At 42.0% G+C, this 26265-nt stretch overlaps 1 protein-coding gene across 8 annotated transcripts in view; it reads right to left on the reverse strand.

The window, feature by feature from the left end:
• Positions 1 to 232: 232 nt before the first annotated feature.
• dnajc5b (DnaJ (Hsp40) homolog, subfamily C, member 5 beta) overlaps positions 233 to 26265 on the reverse strand; it is a 125636-nt gene continuing 99603 nt past the window's right edge. For all 8 annotated transcript variants that reach the window (XM_080194156.1, XM_080194149.1, XM_080194155.1 and 5 more), the window contains 3 exons: positions 17436 to 17649; positions 9709 to 9883; positions 233 to 4180 (listed from right to left, as the gene is read on the reverse strand). In XM_080194156.1, coding sequence (XP_080050282.1) covers positions 4086 to 4180; positions 9709 to 9883; positions 17436 to 17649 — 484 coding nt within the window. In that variant the 3' untranslated portion in view covers positions 233 to 4085. The remainder of the gene's footprint in view (positions 4181 to 9708; positions 9884 to 17435; positions 17650 to 26265) is intronic.

Below are 26265 nucleotides of genomic sequence, written 5' to 3' on the forward strand. Positions count from 1 at the left end.
GAGACCCATTAAATTAATGAAGGTGAGCATAGAACCCCACTAACTGTAAATCCGCCTCTATCCCTGGACCAAAATCTTTAAGTTCATGGGTGCCAAAATCTCTTAAAGGATTGCACCTGAAGAGAGAAAGCGAATGTAACCATAAAAGAGTTATAGATATTGAAATATCAGACATCAAATCAACATTCAACTAGGCCTTTGTTTAGAACAGTACTTTTTTAATAACATACAGATTCTTTCATATCAGCAAATGTATAATCATTTAAATATTTAAACAAATATTAAATCATTTTACTGATTGCAGACATTTTGCTAACATCTCTATTTTTTATTTTGTTTAGCTCCAGTGCAACCATACATTTTTAAGAAGTGTTCTTGTTCAAACACTGTATTTCTTTTCTTTCCTCACAGTTTACGCTCAATGTCAAACAGAATAGAAAGGAAAAAATGAGGTAAACATAAAATACAAAAGGTAAAAGGAATGCTTTGAACAAAGCTTCTTGCATGGAAGTTAGTAGTTTTCTATTTATTAATGTTACAGCAAGGCAAGAAGTGGAGCGGATGGTGACAGAATACTAATAGCCACTAACGAATAAATATTTAGTCATGCAGCATGTTTCTGAGAGCTGTGCAATATATATTGTATGTCAGAAAATTAATACTTTTTATATCCCCACTTGGTTTTCATTCGCATTTGCATCACCCATACTTTATATCACAATGTGTTGGGTAAACACCAAAGAAGTGAGGCCAAGTAGTTCAGGTATCACTGTCTCAGAAGTGATGCTATTAATTGTAGGGCACTTCATATCTGGTTAAGGATTGGGGATTTTAATAGTCTCTACAAATGATGATGACTGAAACTTACATTGAACACAGTATCTCCTGATCACTGGAACATTGAAAATATGCCAAGGAAAGTGGTCATGTTTTGTGCAAGATGTGAGCTTGCAAAACTATTCAAGAGTTTCACTTGATTGCACATTTGGGGAAGTAAGGAGAAATCAGATCATTTTGGAATCTGAATGCCATTTATGCTTGTTCTAGGCAAGCACAGTGGCCAAATGTAACAGCTTACAACTGAGAACACTTGACACTTCATGGGATATCAACTGGGCTGGTAGAAAATATGTAAAACCTGAAAATTACATTCTCTTCATAATTGATTTATCTGCAGTGGGCAGATGGTATTCCCAAAGTGGACTGAACAAAGGTTTTGTCTTTACAAGTAAAAGGTCAAGCAAAAGCATGATCATATATGGCTAACTATTATGTTTTAATACATTAGCTACAGCAAATTACAGAAGAAAACTACACAAATCAATTGTTAATTTTGACACTTCATTTTTAAAGTGTTGACAAAGACAAAATCATCTGCCTTGATAAAACCTTCCTGAATTTTTTTTAGAAATTGCTGTTGCTATTTACCAATCTTTATTGATATGAAAAGTGTGGAAGGTGTGAAGTCGAACATGTGTATTTTTTTAATAGGAACTAATGAAATTGTCCAACAATCCACAGTGTACATATTTCATTAGAGAGAAATATGTACACAGATGGTTACTCTGCTTCAAATTTAGAGGCAAAGGAGCTGAATAAGTGGGGAATCTTACCCTTATCACTACTATTTAATTGTTAGAAATTCTAGTTTGTGCTGATGGACAGCAAGATTCTTGCTACTGGCAATACAAGAAAAATGCAAACTTTTGTGGAAAACTGCAACATAATTTCTGTTCAGTTGACACTATGAATGAAAAATTTCATTCAGAATCACTGCCTCAATGTGGAGCATGATGAGAAGGATTTTATTGGATCACAAGATGGAACATTTTACACTAATGCCATTGATATGAAGATATGTGATGAGGAGATTATCATTCTGCAACAGGATATAGATAGATTGGGTAACTGGGTGAAAACCTGGCAAATGGAGTTTAATGTGGGGACGTGTGAGGTCATGCACTTTGGTAGGAGGAATTAAAAGGTAGACTATTATCTAAATATAGAGATATTGCAAGTGAGTGAAGTATAGAGAAATCTAGGTGTTCTAGTGCATGAATCACAAAAAGCTGGCAGGCAGGTCCAACAAGTAGTTAAGAAAGCAAACGGCATTATGGCCAAGGGGGTTGGAGTTTATGTGCATTGACTCGAACAGGTGCTGGAGTGTGGCGACTAGGGGAATTTCACAGTAACTTCATTGCAGTGTTAATGTAAGCCTTATTTGTGACTGACAAATAAACTTTACTTTTTAAAGATTGGAAGGTTTTGTTGAAATTATACATGGTGTTAGTGAGGCCTAACCTGGAATCCTGCATATAGTTTTGATCCCCTTACCTAAAAAGGCTATAGTAACATTGAAAGCAGTCAAAGGAGTTTCATCAGGCAGATTTCTGGGATGAGAATGTTGTCCTGATGAGAGAGACTAAATAGTCTGGGTCTATATTCCTTGGGAATTTAGAAGAGTGAGGGGTGACCTAATTCAAATAAAAGATCCTGAGGGGGCTTGACAGAATAGATGATGAGATGTTTTCATGAGTGGGAGAGTCGAACAAGGGGACATAGCTGCAAGATAAAGGGCCAGTCATTTAAAACTGAGATGCACTGAAATTCCTTCTCGCAGAGGGTGGTGAATCTCTGGAATTCTTTGTCCAAAAGTGTGGTGGAAGATGGACGTTAGGAATATTTAAAATGGTAAAGGATAAATATTTGATAGATTAAGGTCCAGAGGGTTATGGGGAAATGGCACAATGAAGGAGTTGAGGCCAGCATAAATCAGCCATGATCATACTGAATAGTGGGTTGACTGGAAGGACCTGGTGACCTATCCTGCTTCTATTTCTTGTGTTCTAATGGGGGTCATTTGACAACTTCGTGCTCAAGGTGTTAGAGAAATACAGCACAGTGTATGCTGGAATTTTTGATATGTGCCCTTGAGGTCAGTGGGGTGAGAAGCAAGATGTAGAATTGCAATGATAATTCAACTGAATTTATAATATTTCCATTGAGCCCATGAAGGAGTGAAATGCAGATGATTTAAGCTTTTGAATACTGAATGAACATCAAAACAAAATAACAAAATGACATCTTTTCTCCAGAAATGCAAGGATGACATTTCCTATGGTTTTGGAAGATTTCTCTAATCCTACTGTGCACTAAACTAGAAAAGTGTTCATTTACGCAGTGGTTATTTGAAAAATGTTACGAAAAGGCACCCAGTATTCAGAGAGCTGAAATGGAGATGACTAAGCTGAGGTTATGATTCAGATGGGTTGGAAGTATATCACAGTCTTTACTCCAAAGGTACATCAAATAGGTCCTATGTGGTATCTATTCAAATCCTTTTTATAGCTTCCTTTGACCTAAGGAATCTTGCTAGAGTCGCTACCACAGTTCATTTATACTCAACAAAACGCTTCCAAAACTATAAATGATTGAAGTGCTGATCTTGCTTCTCCTTGCATTTGTCACCCAGTCATTTTATTACCGAGTCAGTCAGTCCATTACTCTGAGGTGCAATGACAATGTCCCAGTCATAAAGAATTCAGTAGCAAGTAGCAGAACTACTACAATATTTTGCAGTGAAAGATTTATTTCTAACTTTCTTGCTGTTGGGACAGTGAATAGCTAGTCAAGTGAAGATGAGGGAATTAGTGTTCTTTCCCAGCCTCATAGCTAGTTGGAGTCTATTTAATGAAATACATCTGCTTATCCAAAAAAGTGCAATTTGCTTACACAGTATACAAAACATGACAAATACTTGAGGAAGAAAGTCTATCAAACGCAGTCAGCATAAGTGTTTAAAATAACAGAATGCTCAATTCCAGATGATGTTATAAAGCAAAGTGAGAAAAACCAAGTATTTGATTTTGAAGTGTTTAGAGCAACAAAGCTAAATTAGACTTTGCTCCTTGATAGGTTTTTTTCAAACTGCATTTTACAGCTGTGGGTACTATTGATGGTGGTTGTTTTAAGTAATATCAAGATTGATAGTTGATTATGTCGTTTTCCAAATGAAAAATACAACCACACTCCATGGCATGTCCACATTGCCTGGATTTTCAACTCAACTTGCTGCTTTTTAAATTCTACCCATCTGTGTTGTAGCTACGTCGACCGTCACCAATAAGCTGAGTTTTCTCATTTGCATTTGTAGGCTGCAGCACGATTGGGATCTCCCCATCTGCAACAATAAAGCAACAGGAAATATGAATCAGTGTATTGAAATACTGTCTAGTTATGCCTCAACCTACAGTTCTGAAGTTTAAAAATGTACCATCTGATATTATGGGCTGGAATTTCTTGAAGGAGATGGAAAAAAGGATCTCTATTACAGAGAGCACTGCCCATCATATTTTCATTCTGGAAAGGGTGGACTGGGATTAAGGCCCGTCTTCATTCACTGAGACACCAACCTACTTACAATCAAGAATGTTAGGCTCTCAACGCAACTGGATCCACAGAAGCAATTGCAATGAATTTGTTTTTTCCAGATGGCCTCATTATGAATTCTTGGCTAAGTTCCAGAAATTGCTTTGGTCTCTGTAAGGGTCTGCTTATATAGCTGCAGAAGAAAGTGATAGACTTGTTTGAATAATGCATTTATTATCTTGTAATAATCAAATCTTCGAAGAGTTCTTTTTCAATGCCTATGCGTTTATTGACAAAGTATTATGAGGTGTGAAGTTTTTGTCATTGACCTTATGAATGGTTGTGGTTGATTGACAGTTTTATGAGAAGGTAAGAGGGCAATTTAATTCAAAGAAAATGTTGAATAGCTGTTTTTTTCTCAGTTCTCGACTAGGGTGCTCCCATTGTTTGTGAGTCCTCTGAGGTGCCATTAATCACATCTACTAACTCCTTCAAATTAGTGGGTTGCAGGGTGAGCTGGGGGCAGGATTGGGAGTGCTCCCTGAGTGTTCGCTACCATTACCTGTACCCCTAGTAAAAAATAGTGATTGGGGATGGAAATCCTGGAATTGGATTTAAAGGCCTCCCAACTTTGCTCAGCTCAATGGGAATGTGGGCTTATAGCTAACAAAGCTTTGTGGAAGAGCATACAATGCAATGTTTTAAATTTATTTACTGCGAGTTTTGTTTATGCTGCAGAAAAATTAATGTCTTCTGATCAAAATGGTCATGCTTTATGGTACAACAATGTTGAATTTATGTCCCTTTGTTCCCAAAAGAGCAGACATTGTTAATTAATTCATAATTAATTTTACCTCCTGTAAAATCAGACCAACTTCTAGAAATAGTTATATTCTGTTTTTCACATGTACATAATAAATATGGGTTTGCATTGCATCAGGAGAAAGTCCTCCTTTCACTGTGCACTTATATAATGTACAGCATGGGCAGTACTGCAAGTATTCAAATGATCATCCACTGCTAAACCATTGATAGAACGTATTTTGCCAGAGAACAGCAGCTGAAGAAACATACCCTGATATCAGCTGCTGAGTGAACTGTATGTGGTAGAATGGAATATTATTTCCTATTTTGGAAATGTGCAGGTATTTCAGAGTGAATGACAGTTAATTGGAGCGTTATGCTGGATCAGTACCAGCTGTGGTGTTATTTTTACAGGTTTTCTACACAAAATAAATCAAGAAATAAGAATTTAAATACAAGTTGATTTTCAGGAGAGTGAAACATGACCAGTTAAACATGATGATACATGTGGAAGAAACATGATAAGCTCCACTCCAGAGTTGCTATATTTAGATGGTATCTCTTTAAAAATATATCACTTGGTTTCCTCGTGTGATTTGTCAAGTAAACTCACCATCTGATTAAATGCAAACTACCAAATTCCCAGGTTCAAAATTTGGTACGTTCAGAGAAGAGATTTTTGTTCCTGGTCACTATGTAATGCCTTTGCGAACTGTGGTGGTTCACAGAATCTTAGAATCCTCCAGTGCAAAAGGAGGCCATTCGGCCCATCGAGTCTGCATCGGCCACAATCCCACCCTATCCCCAAAACCTTATGCATTTACCCTAGCCAGTCCCCCTGTCACTAAGGGGCAATTTAGCATGGCCAAGTCATCTAACCCGCACATCTTTGGACCATGGGAGGAAACTGGAGCACCCGGAGGAAACCTGAGGAAACCAGAGGAGTTGTTTGGTGAGGACATGATTAGGTTTTGCAGGGATGCCCTCTGTTAGAAAAGCCTACTGAAATACACTGTTTAGGTTCACATATGAAGCATAGATACAGCCAGTGGTGGTAGCCAGCTCCTGTGAAATTGGACTTCACTTTCTGAGAATGGGGGTGAAGTGGAGCTGAGGAATGGGAAGGTGGAGAGAAAAACTATACAACTCTCAAAAAAGTAAGCCATTGACAGAAAGGTCATTCTGAAAAAAATAAATGAAAGAAATTGTCATCATTCATGGCAGTTAGTCATAGAATCATAGACCTTTACAGCAAAGCGGTTCTTCAGCCCATCATGTCCATGCCGACCATCAAACATCCATCTAATCTAATCCCATTTTTCAGCACTTGGTCCTTGTATGCTATGCCATTTCAAGAGCTCATTTAAATGCTTTATCAATGTTGTGAGGGTTTCTGTCTCTTAACACCTTTCAGGCAGTGAGTTCCAGATTCCTCAAAAGCTTTTCCTCAAATCTCCTCTAAATCTGGTGCCCCTTACCTTAAATCTATGTCCCCTGGACACTACTAAGGGGGAAAGTTTCTTGCTATCTACCCTACCTATGCTCCTCATAATGTTGTATACCTCAGTCAGATCCTTTCTCAACTTTCACTGTTTTAAGGAGAACAACCCCAGCCTAACCAGCCTCATAGCTACAACACTCCAGCCCAGGCAACATCCTGATGAATCTGCTCTGCATCCTCTCTCATTCAATCATGTCCTTCCTATAATGTAGTGGCCTGGTCTGCACACAGTACTCTAGCTGTGGCCTAACGAGAATTTTATCCTGGTCCATCATAACCTCCCTGCTCTTATATTCTGTGCCTCGGCTAATAAAGGCTAGTATTCAACATGCCTTCTTAACCACCTTATCTACCTGTCCCACTGCCTGTGCATTGTGGACAGCAATAATAGGGGCATCTATAAAAGCAGAGCAAGCAAATCGGTCATAGACACAACACAGTTTCTCATTACTGTTGAGTGATGGAGAGCAGTGTTCTGTGAATACTAACTCAGGCTTTTAGGTGGAACTCCGCCCAGCATCAACCTCTGAATGCGATTTAAATTTAGGATGATTATAAGATGTTGAGTCCGGAATGATTATTTTTCTAATAGTTAAACATAGAAAGTTAGTACGGCAGGCTGTCTGAGGAATTTCAAATCATTCGTAAAGCAGTACATTCCTCACTATACAGATGGTGCCTTGGGTTTATAAATGTTGTGACAGTACCTTTTTCCTACGAATCTATGCTGGGTGATTTAAATTTCTAGCAAAACCACAGTGAGAATTTTGTTCCCTATTAGATATTGAAGTTGAGTGTGTTTCAGTGGACCACTTAGTGTATTGATTTTATTCTGTACAGTACTGTTAGAAATTTGTTTCCAAAATGAATTTTAAACTTATTTTTCCACCTGTCCTTTCCAATCAGTCATTGCTAGAAATCAAACCCTGTTATTCACATTCAGGCCACAGCAGTTTTAGCTCTTAGAACAAACAGAAAACAATGCCGATTAATTCAATAAACCAAGCTGTAAAAAGAAGCTAAATAAAGTATAATGGCTTAACTTCTAAAAATAAACTGTCAGTCTTCCATTCAACAATAGATGTGACAATGAGTAATAGGCGAGTGAGTTTATCATGAAGCATCCACTGGTGAAAAGATTCTAAATGCTTCGAATTCCCACATAACAGACTGGACTTAATGCAGCCCATCTGGTGGGAACTATTGTGGCTAGGTTTATTTATTCATGTGAGAAGGGCACCCTTCAGTCAGCCTCCCGCAGCAAAGAACATTCCCAGGTTAAGTTGGAGGGTGAAAGGGGCTTACTCACGATTCCCAATCAACGGTGGTGGGATGTCGACTAGAATCATTAATGAGCCAACTGACACCTTTTATCCATGGGGACACTGCAATTTATCTCAGTGATTTAATGGGGGCCACAGGTTACCTATTCATTTAGAGGGCCACCAGGAAATTCTGTGCCTGCACAGTATTCGAAAAGGTGGAGAAAGTGAGGGGGTTCAGCTCTGAAAGCCATCCCCTTGTCCTTTTCTTTGATCCCACTGCCCTCCCTCTCTCAAGATCTCTTATGTGCATTCACTCACCTTTGGTCTGGGGTTCCATGATGTTTCTGGGTCTCTGCCATCTGCAACCAGCACTCTTGCTGATGCTGACAGGAGGAGTAGCTGCCAGCCTCTGATTGATCAGAAGCACTCAGTGGGAGAACTTTCACTGACAAAGACATCAATTTAACAACACCAAGTTAAAGTCCAATGGTTTATTTGGTATCACGAGCTTTCAGAGCGCTGCTCCTTCATCAGGTGAGCTACTTATCTGATGAAGGGGCAGCACCCTGAAAGCTCAGGTACCAAATAAACCTGTTGGATTTTAACCTGGTGTTGTGAGACTTCATACTGTGCCCACCTCAGTCCAATGCTGACATCTCCACGTCAAAGACATCAATCATGACGGATGCTGGCCAGTGGCAATCTAAGTGCCTGAGGGACTCTTGATTCAATCGGATGACCCCCAGGTAACTGAGCAGGCTGCAGCCGATCATACTCACTATGATCCTTCAGCATCTCACCTTCCAGCTAGGCATGTTATAGCCGTCTAGCCTCAACATCGAATTTAACAATTTCAGATGATTAGCTCTACCCTACCTTGACCCCTTTGTTTTCATTTTATTTCATTTTTTACTGTTCTCTACCTTCTACTTTCTTATTGTCTTTCTTCATTTTTCTTCCCCCCACTCTTTCTCCCTACTTTACCTCCCCTTTCCTTACCTTTTCTCCCCCTTTGCCTTCCCCTCTCCCCTTTTTTCTAAATTTTATCTCTCTCCCACCCATTCCATCTCCCTCCTCCCCCACATCTTCATCTGTCATAGTTTACCTTCTCATTTCAGCTTCTCTGCCATTTGGTCATTCACACCCTTTATTCTCTCTATGGACTGCCATTAGCAGCCTTTTCCCCTGGTTTCTGTGGCTATGACTCACCTTTCATTCCCTCACCCTTCAGTATCTCTCACTTTCTATGCCTTTTAGCTTTGACAAAGTATCATCTGGACTCGAAACATCAGCTCTTTTCTTTCTCTACAGATGCTGTCAGACCCGCTGAGATTTTCTAGCATTTTCTCTTTTGATTTGTGCAGTTTAAAGATACTCTAAAAGAACAGATGAAGGTAGAAAGGTGGAGAGGTTTGGAGACAAAGAGTGTGGGATCTGGGCGCATCTACCAATGTAAGGGTGAAATGAGGATGCACGACAGGTCAGAGTGAAAGGAAGGCAGTGTTTGGGGAGAGGAGAGAGATAGGAAAGACCAAGGTATTTAAGACATTTAAATATGGGTATGATCATTTCAGATTGGAGGATTTGGAGTCTCTCTAGGCCAGCAAAAGCTTACTGGGGAGAGGAACAAAATGCAGGAGAGGAGACAGAAATATCAGGGCCAAGATTTTGCACATTTTCTAGTCAATTGAGGACTTATAGCAGAGCTTCTTGTCTGTGGAAGGTTCATCCTGAAGGAAAACAGGCATGTTAACAGCCTTTGGCACTTACCATTCTCCATGTCCGTGCGGATTTGTTCTTCCAGGTCCTCTGGTGAGACATAGTATTCATATTCTTCAGCCCCTGGGGACTTGGGTTTACATTTACCAAAGCAACAGTTACAGCAGCAGCAGAGGCAGCAGCAGAAGTAACAGCCAGTGATCAAACCACAGAACACAAAAAGGCCCTAAAATGCAAATCAGAAAACAAACAAATGCAACCGATCAAAAGCGATACATAATTTATTTTGTTCCTCTATGTTACTGAACTCTCCGATGTTGAGAGTTATGAGCTGGATTTTCCATTGGTTGTGCTTTGATAGGTGGGAGGTTACACAACGAGCTCTGTGAGTGTCTATGTTGTGCATGATCCTACTTGTGTGAACTCTAGGTGTCCTGCTCCAATAGTCATTAAAGGCACTGGGTTCTTTTACAAAAAATAGGTTTTGCTTTACCTTTGTCTTCCAGGCTTAAGGATTTGCTACCACACTGAAAATAGGCCCCTCTTTTCCATGAGAATTTCAAATTATTCTGTTCCTTTAAAGCCTGTCATTAAACACGTAAAACCTCGCTGAGCGTATAGACAGAATGAACATTCTGTGATCATTTGTTTTCATACTGACAGCAAACTAGTTATTCCACTGTGATCAAATTTGTAATCCATTTTAATAGAAGATTGGACAATGACACAGTATCAGTGCTCTTTCTCCACTTCCCAAGTAAAGAAATAATCCTTCAACTGGTTTAAAAAACAATATCTTTGGCATTCTAGGAGGTGCACAAAATTTGCATATCTATCTATAAAAACATTGGATTTTTTTAAAAAAAGCTACTGGATGTGGGTGTCACTGGTCAGCATTTATTGCCCATCCCTAGTCACCCTGGAAGGTGGTGGTGAGCTGCCTTCTTGAACTGCTGCAGTCCCTGAGGTGTAAGTACATCCACAGTGCTGTTAAGGAGGGAGTTCCAGGATGTTGAGCCAGTGAGAGTGAGGGAACGGTGATTTTTTTCCAAGTCAGGATGGTGAGTGGTTTGGAGGGGAATTTCCAGGTGGTGATGGTCTTAGCTATCTGCTGACCTTGTCCTTCTAGAAGGTAGCAATTTTGGATTTGGAAGGTGCTGCCCAAGGAGGCTTAGTGAGTTCCTGCACTCCAGCTTGTAGCTGGTACACACTGCTGTCACTATTCGTTGGCAGTGGAGAGAGTGACTGTTTGTGGAAGAGGTACCAATCAAGCAGGCTGCTTTGCCCTGGATGGTTTTGAACTTCAGGGTTATTGGAGCAAGTGGAGCAAGTCATCCAGCCAAGTGGAGAGAATTCTATCACACTCCTGACTTGTGCCTTGTAGATAACGGACAGGCTTTTGGGTGTGAGGAGGTGAATTACTCGCTGCAGGATTCCTAGGCTCTAATCTACTCTTGTAGGTACATGGATATTCCAGTTCTAATCAATGCTAACCCCCAATTATTGAGAGTGGGGGATTCAGCAATGATAATGCCACTGAATGTCAAGGGACAATGGTTTGATTTTCTCTTGGAGATGGTCACTTCCTGGCACTTGTGTGGGGCAAATGTTACTTGCCACTTGTCAGCCCAAGCCTGGATATTGTCCAGGCCTTGCTGCATTTGGATATGGACTGCTTCAGTACTTGAGGAGTTGTGAATGGTGTTGAACATTGTGCAATTATCAATGAACATCCCCACATCTGACATTATGATGGAGGGAAGGTCATTGCTGAAGCAGCTGAAGAAGGTTTGGCTGAGGACATTACCCTGGAACCTAAATGATTGACCTCCAACAACCAAAACCATTTTCCTTTGTGTCAGATGTGACTCCAAACAGCAGAGACCTTTCCTCATGATTCCCACTGATTCCAAATTTGTGAGAGCTCCTTGATGCCACACTTGGTCAAATGATGCTTTGTTGTCAAGGGCAGTCACTCTCCCCTCTCCTCTGGCATTCAGCTTTTTGGAACTGAGGCTGTAATGAGGTCAGGAGCTGAATGACCGTGGTGGAATCCAAGCTGAACAGCGGTGAGCAGGTTATTGCTGAGCAGGTACTGCTTGATAGCACTGCTGATGACCCCTTCCATCACTTTACTGATGATGGAGAGTAGACTGATTGGGCAGTAATTGGCCAGGTTGGATTTGTTCTGTTCCTTGGATACAGGACACACCTGGGCAATATCCCATGCTGCTCGGTAGATGCCAGTGATGTGGCTGTATACTAGAACAGCTAGGCTAAAGGTGCAGCAAGTTCTGGAGCACAAGTCTTCAGTACTATTGCTGGAATATTAATAAAAGTCTTTGCCATAACCAATGCCTTCAGCCAGAGTCACAGAGCACAAAAAAAGGCCCTTTGGCGCATCATATCTGGGTGAGTTCTGATATTACATGGAGTGAATCAAATTGGCTGAAGACTGGCATCTGTGATGCAGGAACCTCAGGAGGAGGCCGAGATGGATCATCCACTCGGCACTTCTGGCTGAAGATGACTGTGAATGCTTCAGCCTTATCTTTCACCCTGATGTACTGGGCTCCTCCATCATTGAGGATGGGGGTATTTGTGGAGCCTCCTCCTCCACTGAGTTGCTTAATTGTCCAGCACCATTCATGACTGGATGTGGGTATGACTGCAGAGCTGAGATTTCACCTATTGGTTGTGGAATTGGTTTGCTCTGTCCATCACTGGCTGCTTGTGCTGTTTGGCATGCAAGTGGTCTTGTGTTGTAGCTTCACCAGGTTGACACCTCATTTCTTTTAGTAATGCCTGGTGCTCCTCGCATGCTTCTGCACTCGTGATCCCCTAGCTTAGTAAGAAGTCTTGCAACACCAGGTTAAAATCAAATAGGTTTATTTGGTATCACAAGCTTTTGGAGCACTGCTCCTTCATCAGGTGGCTTGGTGATAGAGTGGGGTTACAGATTATGGATGAGTACAGTCCTGCTGCTGCTAAAGGCCCACAGTTCCTCATGTGTGCCCAGCTTTAAGTTGCTAGATCTGTTTGAAATCCATTGAGCACAAGTAGTGGTGCATAACACGATGGAGGATATCCTCTGAGGACAGGACTTGTCTCCACAAGGACTGTTCTACGGTCACTACTGTCAATACTGTCATCATGCAGCAGACAGGTTGGTGAGGATGAGGTCAAATATGTTTTTTGTTATTGTTGGTTCCCTCACCAACCTGCCAGCCGCAGACCTAGTCTGGTAGCTATGTTCTTTATGAGCCCGCCAACTCAGTCTGTGGTGCTACTGAGCCACTCTTGGTGATGGGCATTGATGTCCCCACACCCAGTATACATTCTGTGCCCTCACCATCCTCAGTGCTTCTTCCAAGTGGCATTCAACGTGGAGGAGTCCTAATTCATCAGCTGAGGGGGGGATGGTATGGGGTAATCAGCAAGAGGTTTCTTGCCCATGTTTGACTTGATGCCACTTAACTTCATAGGATCTAGAGCTGATGTTGAGGACGACCAGGGCAAATCTGTCCCGGCTATATACCACTGTGCCGCCATCACCTCTGCTGGGACAGACCATACCCAGGATGGTGGCGTCTGGGATATTATCTATAAGGTGTGATTCCATGAGTGTGACTATGTCAGGCTACTGCCTGTTTGACAGACCTCCCAGTTTTGGCACAAGCCCCCAGATATTCATAAAAAAGACATTCCAGGGTTGACAAAGCTGGGTTTGCTGCTATCATTTCTGGTTCCTAGGTCAATGTTAGATGATCGGTTTGGTTTTGTATTTTCTTTGTAGCAGTTGGATACAACTGAGTGGCTTGCTCAGTCATTTCAGAGGGCATTAAGAGTCAACCACATTGCTAACCTAGCCACAAAACTTATTGTTCACAAAAAGATAAGTCCGAAGCCTGTTGTTTCCTATGAGTTACAAAATTGCTAATATTGCTCACTAGGTGGAATTTAGGGCAGCGCTCGCCCCAAAACCAGAAAATCCCACTCGAGGTCAACAGACATTTGCATTGTCCCCCGCACCCCCCCCCCAACCCCCCCGCCCCCCGGTCCACCCCCCCTCCGATTCCCATGGCAGGCAGAACCTATAAATTCTGCCCGCTGTTTAAATAAGTCAGATTGGTTTCTATCTTGCAGTCTGTAGTAAAATTTGTATGTGAACATGAAGTTAAACATATGTTTATGGATAATATCAGAGAGGGGCAACAAATAGAGGGTGAAATGAAAGGAATCCAATTTTGATATTTGTTGTCTCCAGATATGACAGTGCAGGAAAAACAAGAATGGCTATTGCAAGTGATGCGCTAACTGTCTTCAATGGATAAGAGTGGAAACATCCAAGAGCAGTTCCACAGGACTGGATAATAGAGGAGGGAACTGGCAGGAATGGAGGACAATCCACTCGACATGTTATATGCTGCGTAAGATCAAGAATAATAATGCACCATGGTCACAGTCACAAAAAGAGTAAGATTGTGGAACAAATTACCACACAGTAGTTGAGGTGAATAGCATGGATGCATTTAAAGGGAAGTCAGATAAGCACATGAGTGAAAGTGGAATTGAAGATTATACTGATGAATAGAGATTAGAGAAGGTTCATGTATAATATAGACACTGGCATGGTTGGGCAGAATGGCCTGTTTCTGTGCCTCAATGCAATGTGGCAGTGATGGGGGAGGCAAGGAACTGAAAGATGCACAGCTTTTCTATGAGTTAGCGAAAGATAATCATTGTGTAATGTTAATGTAACTAATTCAGGTTGTATTTTTTGCTGCATCTTCACAAACTTTAGAGTAAAATAACCAAATGCAATACAGGGAATTAAGGGAAAGACCACTTTTTGGGTGAACATTTTGAATTTTAATTTTTCTCCATGTGATTGGATGTGTAAAATAAGACAAATATTCTTCAAAATCGTCTCTGTCATGCTCAATTTTGCGGCCACAAGTGTCCAGTTTATGCAAGAAAGTTCAAAGCAAAGTTGTGTGCATTGTATCCAATAATAATCTTCTCCCTCAGTAAGTGGGAGATTATAAAATAATTAAAATATGGCTCCAGTGTTGAGGGACTTCAGATATAAAGATAGATTGGATACACAAAGGACTGTTTTTCTTAAGAAAAGAAGGCTGAAAAGAGATTTGATAAAGGTATTCAAAAATCATGAGGCGTCATGACAGAGCAGGTCTGGAATGCTGGAATGTAGAGTGTGGTGGAGGCAGGTTCAACTGAAGTATTCAAGAGAGGAATTAGACAGTTATCTGAAAAGGAACAATGTGCAGGGTTACAGGGAGAAGGTGGGGAATGGTGCAGATGAGTCACTCATTTGGAGTGCTGTTGCAGGCACGATGGACCAAAGGACGACTTCTGCATTGTAGCAATTCTGGGATGTTGGAATTGCACCATGGCACAGGGTTTTAGCATTCACACACAGTGCACTGCAGAACAATCAGATCCAATACCAGTATCATTACTATGATTATTACTGCAGTGATTTTCTGCTCTCATCCCTGCCCTTCATGGGAAAAGGAGAGAAAAGATTGGGAAGTAAAATTTCTATGGGAATTTTCCCAATGACCCGATGTTGTTTTGATGCAAACAACCCAGACAAACATGGCCATTTACACTGGGAATGATTTACATTGCATCCAGCAGGTGGAATGGGATGGGTGCCCCCTGAAAAATCACAATGCTGAACTTATGCCTATTTCAGGATTGCAATCCTCGTGCTGCCACTTCCAATTGGACATGGAAACAGGCAACCAGAGCACACTGGTTTCAGGCAGGAGTTTCATTAAAATGTGATTCCCAATGCAATTTTCAGGGATCAAGAGGTGAAGTGTGTGAGATTCACAATCTGCCCAATGGTATGAGGTCTAACAGTCCTTAAAGAAGCTGCACAAAATAAATAGTGAACTTCTGTCTTCCTACTGACTTTTGTAGAATCAGGGCAGCAGGAACGATCCCCCTGGTCCCACAAAAATCTTCCCACCCCACTTCGCATAATTGGGAAGAGAGACAAAGTCTGATTCAGGCTTGCCGCACATTTGATGACATTTATGCACTTGCCCAATGTGAATGTGATCCAACTATATTAATGGCTGCAGCCTCTGGTGAGTTTACCAGGTCCATGACTCAATCAATCAGCTCACCACCCACCCAAGGCCAGTTTATAATGGAAAGTATCACCCTTGCCCATTCTCTCCAAGGGTCCTGGTGATCTTGTGACAAGAGGAAAGGAGAGCCCTGTAATAATTTCCATTGAAAAAAAATCACCCTGTGTCATTTAAAACTTTAACATAACATGGGATCATTTTATGTAAGAAGGTTTTGGGCCAAGTGATATATTCTGGATAGGCAAGACACTATGGAGGCGATTCTCCCAGCCCGCTGTGCTGCTCTGGCAATGCAACAAGCCAGGAGATATCAGTGGAGGTTGTTCAGTAGCCTCCGCATGTCTCTGCAGCCACTCTACATTGAGATAGCGGGTTGGGGGGAGGGAGGGGAGGAGCTGTTCGGAGCAGGCCATCGGGGTGCGGGAGCTGTGGGGGAGGTGGGGCGGGGGTGAGTACAGGGAGATCAGAGCAGGCCAAGGGGCTGTCCTGGAGATGACCAAGAGGCCAGGATGGGTGGGGAGCTCTGTAAGCCAGCGATGGGGTGGTGGGGATGGTGGGGGGGGGGGGGGGGGGGGGGGGGGAGTTGGAGGGGAAGGTGGCTGTGTTAGCCAGCGATTGAGCTGGACAGTGAGTGATCAGAAGGCTGGCAGTATGGGGCTATCGTGCCAATCTCCTCTATGACAGATCTTCACATATGCGGTGGCCCACTCAGTGCTATGCTGCCAGCCTTGCCAACACAAATAGGCCCAGCCCCCAGATTTTCAGCATGAATCTCCCACATTCTGTGTATCATAGAGTGTCTCAGGGAGATTCATTTTAAAAATCCCACTAAAATATCTAGTGGAGTTACTCCATTTTTACGCAAATTCAGCATTTCAATTTTTTTGGGAGAATCCTGGCCTGTGTCTTTTTGTAGTGGAGCCTGTAGCAGCAGTTGGCAAGGGTGGATGAGAGCACCAAGCAGGGGGGCCGATTATCCCCCCTGAGTCCCTCCTTGCAGGGAGCAGGCTCTTTGTCAAGCTGAGGGTCAGAGTTAGATGTCATGAAGCAAGGGAGAAAGTAGCCAGGACAAAGCCAGGACCGGTGAGTGGCAGTGTGACAGGAGCCTAGGGTAGCTCGAAGTCTCCTGAAGGTGGCTGAAGAACCAGGATAGAGAATTGCGGCTTAGCCAGATTGACTGGCAGTCTGAGAAGCCTAATGGAGAGAGAGAGGGGGGAGCAGGATGGCTGCCAGAGGCTGGCAGCAAAACAAACCTGAACACAACTGGTGAGGAGCTGAGGCCCTGATTAGGACAGGCATCTGGAGCATCGGTGGTGAATATTCTCTGTAAATAGTTTGTTAGATTTATATTGCCCCTTGACATTTAAATATGGGGCTGATAATTTCAGATTGGAGGATTCCAGTTTTAATTTCAATGGAATAAAGGAACATTTTTTAAAAAACTTTTGTGCTGTTTGTGTGCTTAAACCATAAGTTGCATTTTGAACCTATATGTAAACTAGTGAACATGTTGCATTGATAGCACTTAAATTTTTATCATGAAAATTCTGGTTTCCTTCTTTTTGAATTTCAAACCGCAGCTTTGATTTAATTTATAGCAGCACAAAATATTATTGTATATTGAAACAAAATAAAAAGAAAAACAAAAGTTACCTTTGCCCACCAGCTAGACAGCATGAAGTACGTGTTCACATTCTCTTCACCAAACTGTTCAGCTACATAGAGTCCCAAGGAGCCATATTTGTCATAAATGTTTCGTTTGGTTATATCTGACAATATTGAATGAGCATTGTTGATCTCTTTGAATTTATCAGATGCATCTGGGTTGTCAAGGTTTTTGTCTGGATGGTGTTTCAAAGCAAGTTTTCTGTGGAATGTGACAACCGCGAGATTTAAATATGTCCAAAAACTGGCTGAGCAATGCATTTCTTAACTGTTTAAACCATTCAAATATGTTCACAATTTTCATTGCAAGTTTGCACATTTCCACAGTGTCACACACTACGACAGGTAGACAACCCCTTCAGAGATTTTTGTCAACTTAGCTGCTCTTAGGCCAGCTGCAAGTTAAAAATAGCCAATAAAGTGCTATTTCCCTTTCTGTCTCTGGAGAAAATTTTGACCTCAGTTTGATCCCTTTGTAGGAACTCGACAATTGAAAAATCATAGCAATGAACCTATTGCCAAGAATTTCCTTCTTTTGATTGCCAACCATGCCCTAGGTAACCCCGAATCCATAGTTTAATCATTTTTCAAAGCTTTCCAGTTTCAAGAAGTTTGCCTTTGGATTGAAAAACTGAAAATGTCACTCCATTATTTAACAAAGGAGGGCCAGGGGAATCAGGAAATTGTGGTTTCTGTTGTTTAATGCAATTTGTGCATAAGTTACTGAATCTACTGACTGAGCATTTTAATAAGTATGAGCGAATCAGAGAGTCAGCATCAATTTGGAAAGGATAGGTAATCTAAAAAAAATTTTGAAGCTGTCACAAAAATAGTTAACAGGGAAGTGTCCATGGATATTATCTGTATAAACTTCAAGGAGGCACTGGACAGGAAATCACCTGAACTCTTCTGGTGGTTTCTGCTCACCTGGTACATACCCTGGAGACCTAATGTGATTCACATTGGCATGCTGATATGAATGGACAACCTAAGGCCTGATAATAATATTTATATGTATTAAAATGGGGATCTCAACACTCAACATCAGGATTCCTGTTACACTATTGACAGGAACAATCGGAACAAGAAATTCCACTGGCGTAAATAGTGTTTTGGGATCCCCGTGAGATTTCTTGCTCCTGCCACCAATCCTGCACCCAACCTGAAAATCCCCCTTACAATTTTATTTTATTTCATCCCACAATGGCTTCCAAGATCTGCCACGATGATTTGACTTGGGGGGTGGTGAGGGCAAAGAGTAGTAGGTGGGATCATGTAGTAGCATGAGTTAGTACCAAGCTGACATGGGCAATTTAAAGGGTCAGGGGGTGAGTGGGAGGTGTTGGGTTAGCATGAGTTGGCACTAGGTCAGCAAAGAGGCTATAAGGAGCCATGGATGTGACTAGAGTGGCATAAATTGTCATGGTGGGTATGAGGGGCCACGCGTTTGGGTAGATGGAAATAGGTTGTCATGGAGATATGAGAGGACATGGGGTGGGTAAGATGGCTTGAGCAGATATGTCTTGGTTGGGGAAAGTTCGGAGTGAGCGGCTTTGAGGAATGAGGGCTGGTGGACTGTTTTTTAGTTTTTTAGTTTCTTGTTTTATTAAGCTAGGTCAAAATCCCAGAACAAAGGTTCCAGCCTTTTAACCAACTTGCATCAACTCCTGGCGGTCCCTGTGGCTGTGGTATAGGACAGCAAAAACAAATCTGTAAAAGTTAGTGCACAGGTACAAAAAGCAAAAAAAAAGGCAAATGTAATACTGACATTTAGCTCAAGAGGCTGGGATTCAAAGCCAAGAAAATTATGCCCAATTGTACAGAGCTGCAATCAAACTGGAGCTCTGAGTTTAGTTTCAGTCACAAAACTTCAGAAAAGATATGTTGGGCTTGGAAAGTGTACCACACAGACTCAGCAAAATGTTACAATGGCTTAAAGGATTAATGTTTGCAGACAAATTTTTCCAAACCTACCCCCGAACCCACTTACCCAATATTTACTGTAAACAGAACTCACAAGCATAATAGCATTGGGGATTCTTTGTGAAGCTCATAAACCCATCCAAGTAAACAAAAAGTGTTTGAAAATAACTTTATAAAGTTATTTAAGCTCATAAATTTGTCAAACAGCAGAATTCCAGAGATGAGATGAGAATGACTGGCCTTGACATCAAGGCCCCATTTGACTTAAGTGTGGCATTAAGGAGTCCTAGCAAAACTGTAGTCTATGGAAATCAGAGGGAAAACACTCCGCTGGTTAGAATCATGTCCAGCACAAAGGAAGATGTTTATGGTTGTTGGAAGCCAGTCATCTTAGCTCCAGGACATAACTATAGGAGTTCTTCAGGATAGTGTCCTACGCCCAACCATCTTCAGCTGCTTTATCAATTCCATCATAAGGTCAGAAGTGGGGGTGTTCGCTGATGATTGCACAATGTTCAGCACTCTTCAAGGCTCTTCTGATACTGAACTAGTTCATTTCCATATGCAACAAAGCCTGGACAATATCCAAGCTTGGGTTGATGTGGTGCAAACTTGACATTCAATGGTATTACCATCAATTAATCCCCCAACCTCCGGGGGAGAGTTACCATTCACCAGAACCTTAACTGGTTTAGCCATATAAATACCGTGGCTACAAGAGTAGGTCAGAAGCTAGGAATCCTGCAGTGAGTAACTCATTTCCTAACTCCCCAAAACCTGTCCACAATCTGAAAGGCACAAGTCAGGAGAGTGATAGAATACCCTCACCTTATTTGGATGAGTGCAGCTCCAACAACACTCAAGAAGCTGGACACCACCTGGACAAAGCAACACATTGATAAATATGTACTCCCTCCATCACCAATGCACAGCAGCAACAATGTTGTACCATCTACAAGATGGTATCTATCTTGGATCTGGTGCTATGTAATGAGGCGGGTAGAATTAGGGACCTTGTGGTGAAGGATCCTCTTGGGGAGAGTGATCATTGTATGGAGGAGTTTCTGGTGCAGATGGAGGAGGAGAAAGTGGGTTCCCGGACACATGTCCTTTGTTTGAATAGAGGGGAGTACGGTAGGATGAGAGAAGAATTGGCGAATGTGGACTGGGGGAGCGCGTTGGAGGGAGGGTCTGTTGAGGAGCAGTGGAGGATCTTTAAGGAGATCTTTCTTGGTGCGCAGCGTAAATTTATTCCGATGGTCAAAAAGGATAGTAGGAGGAGAGGTAATAAGCCGTGGATAACGAAGGAGGTAAAGGAAAGTGTTAAATTAAAAGCGGAGGAATTTAGAGTAGCTAAGAGTAGTGGGCGAGAAGAGGATTGGGAGAGGTTTAAATATCAACAAAGATTGACAAAGAAGTTGATAAAGAAGGGTAGGAGAAACTGTGAAGCTGGGCTAGCACTTAATATAAAAAAGGATAGCAAGAGTTTTTATAAATATATAAAAAGGAAGAGGCTGGCTAGGGTGAATGTTGGTCCTTTAGAGGATGAGAAAGGGGACCTAGTGGTAGGGGATGGGGATATGGCTAAGGTATTGAATAACTTTTTTGTTTCTGTCTTCACGGAGGAGGACGTGAATAATTTGCCGGGTGTTAGCGATGGAAAGGTGGTAGGACTGGAGGGTCTTAATGACATTACTGTTACTAGAGAGGTGGTGCTCGACAGACTGGAGGGGCTGATTGTGGACAAGTCCCCAGGACCGGATGGAATGCATCCGAGGGTTCTGAAAGAAATGGCAGAGGTGATAGTGGATGCCTTGGTGGTTATTTTCCAAACGTCGCTGGATTCTGGGGAAGTGCTGGATGATTGGAAAACGGCTAATGTTACGCCATTGTTTAAGAAGGGTGCCAGGCAAAAGGCAGGGAATTATAGGCCGGTTAGTTTAACGTCTGTGGTAGGTAAAATGTTAGAATCTGTCATTAAGGAGGAAATTGCGAGGCATCTTGAAGGGAATTGCTTGATAGAGCAGACGCAGCACGGTTTCATTAAAAGGAAGTCGTGTCTGACAAATTTACTGGAGTTCTATGAGGATGTGTCTAGGGCGGTGGATAGAGGAGAGCCGGTGGATGTGGTCTTTCTAGATTTTCAGAAGGCGTTTGACAAAGTACCTCACAAGAGGTTATTGCAGAAGGTCGAGGGACATGGAGTTGGGGGTAGGGTGTTAGCGTGGATAGAGGATTGGTTGTCAAATAGGAGGCAGAGAGTGGGGGTCAACGGGTGCTATTCGGATTGGCGGATGGTGATTAGTGGAGTGCCCCAGGGGTCGGTGCTGGGGCCTCAGCTTTTTACCATTTATATAGATGATCTGGAGGAGGGAACCGAGTGTAGAGTGTCGAAATTTGCTGATGACACCAAGATTGGGGGAACGGCAAATTGTGCGGAGGGTGTGGAGAGTCTACAGAAGGATCTAGATAGGCTGGGCGAATGGGCCAGGAAATGGCAAATGGAATTTAATGTTGGCAAGTGTGAGGTGGTCCACTTTGGTAGGAAGAATGGTAGGAAGGACTATTACTTACGGGGCGAAAAACTGCAGCAGGCGACGGTGCAGAGGGACCTCGGGGTCCTTGTGCATGAGTCGCAAAAACCCAGCTTGCAGGTGCAGCAGGTGGTCAGGAAGGCGAATGGGATGCTGGCCTTCATAGCGAGGGGGATTGAATATAAAAGTAGGGAGGTCTTGCTGCAGCTGTATAGGGCATTGGTGAGGCCGCAGCTGGAGTACTGTGTGCATTTTTGGGCGCCGCACCTGCGCAAAGATATTTTGGCCTTGGAGGGAGTGCAGAGGAGGTTTACTAGGCTGATACCGGAGTTGAGGGGGTTGAGCTATGAGGAGAGGCTGAATAAACTGGGCTTGTACTCGTTAGAGTTTAGAAGAATGAGGGGAGATCTCATTGAGACGTATAAGATGATGAATGGGATGGATAGGATAGAGGTGGAAAGACTCTTCCCACTCAAAAAAGACAGTAGGACTAGGGGGCACAGCCTCAAGATAAAAGGGGGGCGGTTTAGAACGGAGTTGAGGAGGAACTTCTTCACTCAAAGTGTGGTGAATCTCTGGAATTCTCTGCCCGTTGAAGTGGTGGAGGCTGTCTCGCTAAATATTTTTAAGACGCGGGTTGATGGGTTTTTGATAGGAGAGGGGATTAAGGGTTATGGGGAGAGGGCGGGAAAGTGGAACTGAGCAGCGACAGATCAGCCATGATCTTATTGAATGGCGGGGCAGGCTCGAAGGGCTGGATGGCCTACTCCTGCTCCTATTTCTTATGTTCTTATGTTTCTTATGTTCTTATGCACTGCAGGAACTCACCAAACCTCCTTAGACAGCACTATCGAAGCCCTTGATCACTACCATCCAGAAGGACAAGGGTAGCAGGTGCCTGAGAACATCACCACCTGGAAGTTCCTGTCCAAGTCACTGAACAACCTGGCTTGGAAGTGTATTGCTGTTCCTTCACTGTTGCTGGGTCAAAATCCTAGATCTCCCTCCCTAACATCAGTATGGCCGTACCTACACCACATGGACAATAGCAGTTGAAAAAGGCAGCACACCATCACCTTTTTAAGAGAAATTGGGGATCAGTAATAAATGCTGACTTAGCCAATGAAGCACACATCCTCTAAATTAGTAAAGAAAATAGCTGCTTAGCAGAATCCATTAGTATGTTTGGAACTCAACCAAGTATTCATACTGAGATTCATTTCAACCAACAAAATCTCATGAGTTGAATACATTTAACCCTTTAAAGACAGTAAGATGCTCAGCCATCTGTCAAAGCTTTGAAACAGCCAAACAACCACCTGAGCTAGACATCAAGGAAAGTATGAAGACAAAGTTAATAATTTATACAATCAAACCTGAATATCATTTTTGTGCAATGCAGAAGAGCACTTTATCATTGGGATAATGTACTTTAATGCATCTGAAGATGTTAGTACTTTCATAATGCTGTTCAATTTAACAGTCACTTATCTATTCAAAATAAAGCAATATCCTCAATAACTGTTTTAAAACAAAATTAATTTATGATACAGCATTTCATTATGGTATGTGAAATTGGCAAAACCTTTGAATTTGGTTATCATATGGTTTCTCACTCTAAACGGAACAGAGAAGCTGAAAGGGCCAATTTGGCCTACTCCTGCTTCAAGTTTCTATGTAAACCATGGCTCCCTCATGGTTCTCACAATATCTGTCAGCTGGTTCACCTTCCAAAAGTGACCTGATGCCTTGAAAATTGCAGGTCTGAAATGACCACTCATGCAATGGAACCAACAATGTTGGGACAGCTAGGTGCAGGCTCATAACCTGCTCCCCTTTTCCTTGCTGATGAAAATTGCTGGAGTCAGGAATATGAGTGGAATGCGCAAAATCAGGTCATGGCTGCCATTTTTAATGCTGCCAATCGCAATTCATCCATATCAGGATGGCAGAATCTGGCTGTTTATTTGCCTGATGATGGAGTTCTGAACAAAAGGGACACAATTTCAAAGTTAGTGTTAGTGACAGGAGGACTTATTTTTCCCCCCACACAATAGGTCATGAAAATCTGGCATTCATTTCCCCAAAAAGGCTATGATGCTTGGCCATTTAACCTTTTTAAATAGGCGATTGATAGACTTTCATTGGACAAGGATATCAAGGGATATTGAACATTGGTGAGTAAATGGAATTTGCGGCATAGTTAAACTAGAGAACAGGATGGAGAAGTTGAATGGCCTATTCTTGCCCCTACGTACTATCTTCTCACATATATGAATGCAGGTATACAGAGCCTGTATATTACAAAATATGTTTTAAAGTTGTACAGCTAAGTCAGGTGAGTTTTGTCAGGTGTCTGAAATACTGAATGGAGCAATGTGCAAAAATGAAAAGTTCCATCTTGGTGAAGAAAAACTGAAAATAACCAATAGTCCATGCTTGAATATCTGTCCACCAATGTTGTGGTGGTGAGGCCAGTCATGGAGAATTCTATGATCAAGGCCGTCTCACCTGACTAATAAGGATAGTGAAGAATGAGAGGAAATTAATGCAGATGTGCATTAGTGAAAAACTAAATTACATAAACAAATATAATTGCACTAAACCAATGTCAGGAGTTTCAGAATCAGTCTTGAAAGTATCTGGCAGTATCACCCTTACACAATATTTGTCGAAAACTATCTTATCTCTTATTCATTTTAGATCACAGCTTGAGCTTATTTTTGGCTTTCCAATTTTTCCATCTTATAAGCACTGTAGGACAAGGAGATGCACAATCAGAGGCAGCTGGAACTAACTGAAGTTGGACCGGAGCTAATCCCAGCCTCCATGGAGGAGGTGGTGCTGACTAATATGTAAACAGCCATTGCTGAAGCATTGACCACAGAGAGGTCTGAAACCATTAAGATGGCAGTAGGTTGATATCTTGTCCCACATCTCTCTCATCCAATACTCATTTCTGATTTACAAGATGGAGATGGTGTACACATATACTTCTGACCCTTCTTCCTGCACCACATTTCCTTTTGTTAGTATTTGGACAACCAGATTTCACAGACTTTATTCACTTATTAGGTTTCATTTACACAGACACACATGTAGTATGCAACTTTTTTATATTCATTAACTGTAGGCATTGCTGGCTGGGGCAACAGTTATTGTCCTTCCCAAAATGCCCATGACCTAAGTGGCTAGGCCATTGCAGAGGGCACTTAAGATTTAACCACATCTCTTTGGAGTATTATGTGGCTCAGACTGGGCAGATTTCCTTCCATAAAGAACATTAGTGAACCAGTTGGGTTTTTATGACAATGGTTTCATCGTCATCATTAGGCTTTTAATTCCATATTTTTATGGAATTTAAAATTCACTATCTGCCACGGTGAGATTCAGACTCAGATTCTTGGATTACTTGTCCAGTGACAATACCACAGAAGCCTCATCAAAGTGCTTATAGGCCTTGAATGATGAGGGGCCAGGGGAGGCAGGGAGTGATGAGGAGGAGTAGTGAAGGAAGATCCAGTCGCAAATGCATCTCTCAGAGATGGATAGCTGGATCCAAAAGGCAAGCATGAAGGCACCAGGTCATCACCTCCAGGAAGTTGCCATGTTATCTAATATGTAAAATTCTAAAGTTGAAAGTTCAAGTTGAAAAACTGAATGACAATGACGCTCACTCATATTTAAAGTTTCAAGCTGCCTCCTTGGATCAGGGTTGGTTGGCCACCCAGCTTCCAAATTCAGTTAAAGCTAACATTGGGCAGGTCAGAGTTGATATCAGTTTGGTAAGAAGACTTTCAAGACTCGAGCTCCCCACATGACTCAATCTTGCCTGTTTTTTCAAAGTTAAAATTCAGCACAACATTTCTTTACATGGATCAGTGTCAAATGTTGTATCATAAAGCTCCCATGAAGTGTCATGAGATATTTTACGATTCTAAGGTGTTATATAAATACAAGTTATTATTAAAACAACTGTGGAAAGCATCAAACACTGGTAGATTTGGACCAATAGGCAGAATATGTCATTCAGTAATTAATTTGTAAGGAATTGCTGCTCCTTTTATAGAACATCGGTGAAGGTCGACTTGCTGCTGACTTCACAATCATTGTCAGCTTCCTGGTTTGCAGCTGCGGGGCTCAGTAAGGCTAAAAGAGAGCACTGGCTGGAATGTTGAGCTTCAAAATGACATTGCTGCTATTAGATCAGCCTTTTGTGCATTCTTCTGGAGAATGTTCATCATCAGTTCTCTAATGCCAGCACCAATATAGCTCCTGGTATAATTTGTTTCCAGTATATGCCTGCATGCCATTTTGGAGCTGTAAGGTCATTAGTACTGCCCAAAATTAAGCACCACCAA

This window comes from Carcharhinus amblyrhynchos, chromosome 8 (genome assembly GCF_965287045.1).
Source record: "Carcharhinus amblyrhynchos chromosome 8, sCarAmb.v2.hapA, whole genome shotgun sequence".
In the NCBI taxonomy this organism is placed as follows: Eukaryota; Metazoa; Chordata; class Chondrichthyes; order Carcharhiniformes; family Carcharhinidae; genus Carcharhinus; species Carcharhinus amblyrhynchos.